The sequence below is a fragment of the Priapulus caudatus genome, unplaced genomic scaffold (genome assembly GCF_000485595.1).
Source record: "Priapulus caudatus unplaced genomic scaffold, Priapulus_caudatus-5.0.1 Scaffold1293, whole genome shotgun sequence".
NCBI lineage: Eukaryota > Metazoa > Priapulida > Priapulimorpha > Priapulimorphida > Priapulidae > Priapulus > Priapulus caudatus.
Window position 1 is genome coordinate 17,136 of NW_014578354.1, and position 7,346 is coordinate 24,481.

The 7,346-nt window shown below is 50.4% G+C and overlaps 1 protein-coding gene across 1 annotated transcript in view; it reads left to right on the forward strand.

The window, feature by feature from the left end:
• LOC106816129 (bromodomain adjacent to zinc finger domain protein 1A-like) overlaps positions 1-7,346 on the forward strand; it is a 30,104-nt gene that overhangs the window by 12,217 nt on the left and 10,541 nt on the right. The window contains exons 18-26 of the mRNA XM_014820686.1: positions 700-838; positions 1,403-1,504; positions 1,941-2,595; positions 2,953-3,113; positions 3,591-3,925; positions 4,313-4,477; positions 4,718-4,956; positions 5,363-5,553; positions 5,998-6,266. Coding sequence (XP_014676172.1) covers positions 700-838; positions 1,403-1,504; positions 1,941-2,595; positions 2,953-3,113; positions 3,591-3,925; positions 4,313-4,477; positions 4,718-4,956; positions 5,363-5,553; positions 5,998-6,266 — 2,256 coding nt within the window. The remainder of the gene's footprint in view (positions 1-699; positions 839-1,402; positions 1,505-1,940; positions 2,596-2,952; positions 3,114-3,590; positions 3,926-4,312; positions 4,478-4,717; positions 4,957-5,362; positions 5,554-5,997; positions 6,267-7,346) is intronic.

Consider the following 7,346-nt stretch of genomic DNA (forward strand, 5'->3'; position numbering starts at 1 on the left):
ACCACTACCACCACCACCACCGACACCACCACCCATACCATCACCCATACAATCACCATCACCACGACCACATTGGCACTGCCACCACCCATACCACGCTGGCACCGCCGCCACCCATACCAGGTTGGCACCGCCACTACCCATACCATGCTGGCACCGCCACCACCCATACCATCACCCATACAATCACCATCACCACGACCACATTGGCACTGCCACCACCCATACCACGCTGGCACCGCCGCCACCCATACCAGGTTGGCACCGCCACTACCCATACCATGCTGGCACCGCCACCACCCATACCATGCTGGCACCGCCACCACCCATACCACGCTGGCACCGCCGCCACCCATACCAGGTTGGCACCGCCACCACCCATACCACGCTGCCACCGCCACCACCCATACCACGCTGGCACCGCCACCACCCATACCACGCTGGCACCGCCGCCACCCATACCAGGTTGGCACCGCCACTACCCATACCATGCTGGCACCGCCACCACCCATACCATGCTGGCACCGCCACCACCCATACCACGCTGGCACCGCCACTACCCATACCATGCTGGCACCGCCACCACCCATACCATGCTGGCACCGCCACCACCCATACCACGCTGGCACCGCCACCAGCATCCGCCCCACAACCTTCACACGTTAAGACACGCAGACAAGATCGCACTGCATCTTACAGGAGATCGACGAGGAGAGTCTGACGCCGAAGCAGCGAGGCATGCTGCAGCAGCGGCGAGCCGACGACGAGGCTCAGCGTAAGATGGTCGTGCTCAGGAAGGAGCAGAGCATGGCCAGCGACGTGCTCAAACTACAGCAGGGTAGGTGCATCGCGTCCGTGCTGACGCGCGGCAGCGACGGAGGCGGCGATGACGCCGTTTGCTTCCTCTTTGCCGCCAGGATAGGGGGTTACTCTGGGAAATTGAAGTATGTTGCCCAAAAAATAGCCAATTGACTTTTTTGTAGCCAATGTTGTCAATTACTCAGTTTGGTCACTTTTAGCCAAAAAGTAGCCAGTCTGGTGTTTTTTTGGCCAGCACAAAAAAGTGTAGCAACTGGCTATTTTAGCGAGTGGTAGAGTAACCCCAGAGGATTGGCTTTTGCACTGTTTTTCACTATTTGTATCACATGATTTTGTGTAGCGTGCTCTGGTTGAGCGGCAGCGTATTGTAGAAGTTATTTCGCCAGAATGAATGAACACCATAAAATCATAGGTGAAATCAGTATTAATAATGTAATATTAATTAAATTAAATTAAATAATTTAAAATTAATATGTAAATTCTCATTAATCAGCTGCCTTGTTTCAACAGATGGCAGTATCTTCTAGGTTATAGTGTGTACATATTGTAAGTAGACATATAAGTAATATGAATGTTTTTGTAGGTTCTGCTATCTTTCCACTGGGCAGAGACCGGTCGTATCGCAGGTACTGGCTGTTTATGGGTGTTGCTGGTCTCTTTGTGGATGACGATGAAAGAGAAATAGGTGAGTAGGTAGATGACACAATGGTCAAACTTAAACTAATCCCTGGCCAAATGTAATTAGTATTTAGATTTCCATCGTATGTCACAGTAACCTCTAGTACACGGAGCTCAGTTCAAAATAGATCGATGGTTTGCAATTGCCTTTATAAATGAAAATGTTAAATACCATAAAAAGGGGAAGCAAGTGTAAAGGAGAGGGAGGGGAAGATTAGGAACAGGAAGGGGTGAGGTACGTAAGATGGTGGGAGGAGGAGGGTGGGAGACAGAGAGTGAGTGAGAGAGAGGAAGAGCGAGATGGAGGAGGGCCAGGAGAGGGAGAAGAAAAAGTGGGAGGTGAGGAGGCAGAGGAAAAATCGGATCGCACCGGCCATCTGGAATCGTGAAAAACAAACCCCTCGCGCTTTGTCTCGCTACCACACGCTGAATTCTCCCCGCAGGCCGCTGCCTCGCTCAGCCGACGCCGACGGGCCGCGACGTGTCCGACTCGTTTCTCAACAACAACATTCCCGCGAGCGTCGTCAACAAGCGGCTGCAGGGCATCATCGCCGAGGAGCGCGGATTCCACGGCGCCTCGAACCCCATCAGCCGCACGAGCAGCGCGAGCAGCCTCACCGACCTCTCTGCGCAGGTGGTGAGCGTCGCCGACCTCACTGCGCAGCCGCCGAGCGTCGCGAGCGCAGACAGCGGCCGCTCCAGCGTCGACAGCGACATCGAGATCGTCTGCGTGATGAAGCCGGGCGACGCGGGGGCGCCACCGGGCGTCACCGCGCCCGACGACGGCAAGATGGCGGCCAGCGGGTCGGCGGAGGTCGACCCCTGCGCGGCAGAGGTCGACCTCTGCACGGCGGATGCGGCGACGTGTCTCGTGCACGGCGCAGGGCGCGCGGTTGCGCCGTGGACGCTCTACCCGAGCGTCGACAACTACGAGCAGCTGATGGGGGCGCTGAACGCGCGCGGCTACCGCGAGGGGACGCTGCGCGACGCGCTGCAGACGGAGAAGACGCGCGTCGTTGCGTCGATGATGCGCTGCGACACGGACGCTCTGATGTCGGCCGTGCTGCCGTCGTCATCACAGAAGTGCGACAAACAAAGGTACTTGCGACATAGGGGCATCGTGTTACCGGCCTCTCAGGGTATTACAATCAGATCTTTCGTTAACCGGGATATTGCAGTCGGCTTTGTGTGTGAGTTATATCGCTTCCGGTTTTTTAGTAAGTTTTTTAATGATTTTTTTGGCAGCCATTTACATAAGGCAGCCATAAAATTTGTGCGGTGCCATTAATTCCCGTCATGCGTGATAGAGGGATTCAAATGGTGTGATGAACTCGTGTCGAGGCATAAATAATACCAGCCGGAAATAACGAGGGTGTGGCACGGGAAGTCTGCAGCGCATCTGTGCGACTTTAATCCGTGCGAGCGCAGATTGCACGGCAAATTTTCTCGTTCCAGGAGGAGCAAAGAACCGAGCAAGTACGGCGCAGCGGAGAACCTGCTGGAAGTACAGCTTTGCGACATGATTTTGGACATGGAGGAGAGAATCTATGCAGGCACGCTAGGATATATGCGCTCTGTCGAGGACAGGCTAGCCTGGCGCGTCGACATCCAGGAAGGTAGGCAGGAACGCACGAATGGTTGTTCACGGTCGTAGATTCCCTCAGTGGAATATTAAGTCGTATCCTTAAGCGGAAAATCGTGTACAAAAGACGTCTGAATAAAGTTGGTGTCTTGCAGATTACATCCTGTTACTGGCCTTGGCCTCCTGCGCCTGGGTATTTTCTCGATGCTTATTGTTAGTGTGTTAGGAATTTCAGACCACTTGTAAATTCACATTTATTAAGTGCAACTGGGGTTGCCTTTTTTTCGAGATAAAATGTGGAAAACTAAAGGCTGGAGAAGTATGGCAGCTGGCAATGCATGCTGCCGCTCGTCGTCACGGTAATAGTCGCCAGGCAAAGTGTATTGACGCCGGGAACGCTGCGTATGTTCAGATGCCGGGAACGTTGCGTATGTTCAGATGTGGGGAACGCTGCGTAGGTTCAGTGTAGAAGATCACCCACTTATCATCATCTCGTCACTCTCCCTTAAAGGCAAGGTGAAAATGAATGGAGCGTGGCACGACGAGGACGACGCGACGTGCAACGGCGGGGCGGACGACGGCGGACTGATGGAGGCGACGCACGACGACGATGGCGAGCGGGAGCGGACGAGAGAGGTCGTGACCCGGCTTGCTAGCGCCCTCGTGCAGGTCGCTCAGGGAGTGGAGCCGCGGTACCTGAAACCGCCGCTAGGGGGAGATGACAGTAGGAAGCAGAAGCAGAAGAAGCTTGTTGAGGAGGGCGAGGGAGATGCTGTCGTCAGCGCACAGACGGATCTGTTCCAGCGATGGCAGGAGTCGTTGCTGGAGGCCACTAGTCTTGCTCGGGTAATGCCATCTAGTAACGCGTCAGTTAATGCAGGAAATCACGCTTGCAATATACTCTGATATCGTACGTGTGTATAATGAAGCTCTTCCTAAGAGATGTGGCAGTTAGTTAATAGGATCGCGCAGAAGTAGTTTGTAGTTTTCAATTGTGATTTCAGTATGGCTTTAGAAGTAAATTTAGATTGAGAAGATGCTGCAATAGGGAAGGTGGAATTTGTCCTGTCCAAGTCTGTCATTCTCATCTAGGCCCACTTGAGCAATACTTATTTCAACATCTGTTGTGAGCTGTAACTGTATAATATACATATTAATATATAATGTATAATATATATATGTTATGTCTCACATTGTCATCTTATATCCGTTATGTGCTTACGATGATTGCAGGTGTTTCTACACCTGGCCACTCTTGATTCGAGCATCATCTGGTCCAAGTCGGTGCTAAACGCGCGCTGTCGGCTGTGCCGCAGAAAGAGTGACCCTGACAAGATGCTGTTGTGTGACAGATGCGATAGAGGTCACCACATGTATTGCCTCAAGCCAAAGGTCAAAGTAAGTAGCTGTAGCAATCTTATCAACTCTGATGAAAGACGTGTATATTGAAGGTATATCCGATGCCTGTCCTTTTAAAGTCAGCTCGAGAATTGTGTGTGTGAGTGACCGCATGCATTTGAAATTATTGAGAGAGAAAAATTGTCAGTTCGCTTTGTCTCTCCAGTTTCATTCTCTCTGGAGTGGTCTCTTTGCAGACTCGTGATTACACTGTTGCTGGTTTATTTGTGCTTTTCACAGGCGATTCCCACAGGGGAGTGGTTCTGCCCAGAGTGTAAACCGAAAGAAGCCAGGTCGCCACGCAAACAACGCAAGCTTGTAGTCGAGGAGGAGGAGGAGGAGAAGGAGGAGGAGGAGGAGGAGGAGGAAGAAGATGAGGAATGTGACGAGGAGGAGGAGGAGGAGGAATCTGATGATGACGATGAGGGGGAAGAGGAACCAGAGGATTCCATGGATCAGTCAGGAGATGAGGAGATAGTGTAGGTGTATTACCTTATAGCACGTGCAAAAAACAGATGCCTGAAAAACCCCTGTTAAAATTTGCTTCCTAAGCTATCTAATCTACCAGAATTCATCACGGATTATGCAAAATTATATATTCTAGTAGCCCATGTGATTACAAATGTAACAAGGGAAAATTTCGTCAAGTCTGGTATCGATTGGTACAACATATAAATCTTGTAGAGAATTCCAGACTGTTTGTAAAAGTTAGGATGTCTTCATCATGTGTCTGTCAACGGTCTGATATTAGAACCAGTTTTGTTTCTGCTAACTGTTTTTGCCGAAGCAGTTCGCAAAAAGCAATTCGTCTTCTGCTGCCGATTTCGCGGCGCTTAACTTGAGTTGTGCCACTCCCCCCTGACTAACCGTTCGCGCCGCCCGCAGTGATTCGGATGCGCAAGGCGAGGACTGCGCCGTCTGCGACCGCGGCGGCGGCAAGCTGGTGTCGTGCTCGCGGTGCTCGCTGTCCTACCATGCGTCCTGCTGCGTGCCGAGGCTGCGCCAGATGCCGAAGCACGGTCGCTGGACGTGCCACATGTGCAAGCCAACGCGAAACGCTGGCATCAAGCTGAGAGGTGAGTAGTCCGTCATCGTCGGACGGTAGATGTTGCATGATATTATTGTTTGATATACAGATACCTATATATGATATACGTACCAGATGCCTGAAAAACTTCTTTTAAAATTTGCTACCTAAATTATCAAATCTACTAAAATTTATTATTTATTATGCAAAATTATGTAATCTGGTAGCCCATCATGTAATTACAATGCAACAATGTGCAATGTCGGAGGGTAGGTGTTGCATGACGTTAAAGTGCGCGAGCGGGGTTGTCGCCATCGTTCGTGAACTTGATCCTATTACATACTAAGTAGAGATAGAGTTAGTCACTATCCGATAACTAATTAGAATCTGCGTGGTCTGGTAGAGTCCCGACACATTGTCATTCACACACGGGATTGGATGTTTTGAGTCGGACATGCTGAGTGATGTTTGGCGGGGGGGACTCGTCTTGTAGGCATGAAGACGGTGGAGTCCAGCAGGAGCACGCCGGACTCGGACGGGTGGCAGGAGAAGAAGCAGGGCAGGAGGCGGGCGGAGGAGCGGGCTGGAGCCGGCAGCAGAGCGGCCAGAACGCTGCAGAAGAGTCGCAGCATGAACGACAGGGACACGGCGAGGCCATCGCGCTACAGGAACGTCTCTGAAGAAGGTATCATATTCACTGCGTTTTTCGGGCAGGAAAGAAGCAAGGGAAAAAGTTCTGCGTGTCTTTTCGGGGCTTTCGTTGTACAGCAGTGCAGTTATTTTTAGTGTTTGCGTTAGTACTGTTATAAATAACTAGCAGACTAATACCCATACTGTAAACAGGAATGCGCGTTCATGTAGAAATGATGAAGAAGATCCAAACTTGTGTGGTAAACTGTACAACCTTTAATACTCATACACTGTGTAGCCACATCATCAGACAATCGCACAAACAGACAAAGAACGCGCACACGCGCATACGCGCGTGTGCTCAGCTCCGCGCCCAGAACCCGAATCCCCCATCCCCCTCCTATTACATCTCTCCCTATATATTCGCCCAAAACTCCCTACATCTTGAGCGCACATGTCACCCGTTCTGTCCAGTTCCAACCGTTCCCCTCATTTCACAATCACCCTAAAAACTGCCTAACCTAGAACCCGCTTATCCAACTCCCTGTAACATCAATGCCGCCGCCCGATATGCACGACGTTCTGTCTAGCTAGACTATATGGCTAAAACAACTACCAGTCTAGCTCCACGCACTAATCCATGTGACACGTGCAAAAGACATGTTACATTATCTCCCTTTTCCCCAAAACGATGACTAGGGTAGTCATCGACTCAGCGTCCTCGCTGCTCTACACTTTAACCTGAACCTAACCAATTCCAAAAAAAAATTACTACCCTGATATCTTCCTAACTCAACCCAACAAGAGAAACGTCTTTCTGTCCGATTAAACCACCCACAATCAATACACATAACAACAATCAAAATACAATAAGAGAGCACATATGAAGCATAGAAAACAAGTAACGATAAAGTTCGACCAAAACATAAGTCAGAAACTCAACACATTTGACAGTGAACATTCTGATATCGCTGCAATTACACTCACTCTTGCGTATTTTTATGGCTGTAACGTACGTGGCGTATGCGTATACAGACACGCATTAACGAAACCACGTTATATCTGGATTATATTCTCATAATCCCAAGGCACACAGGGGCCCATGCACACAGGCATTAATAAACACGGCACTGATGTGGTACTTTGTCACTTCCACACATCATACGGCCAACAAAATCATCATATATCATCCATCATACATCATAAATCATA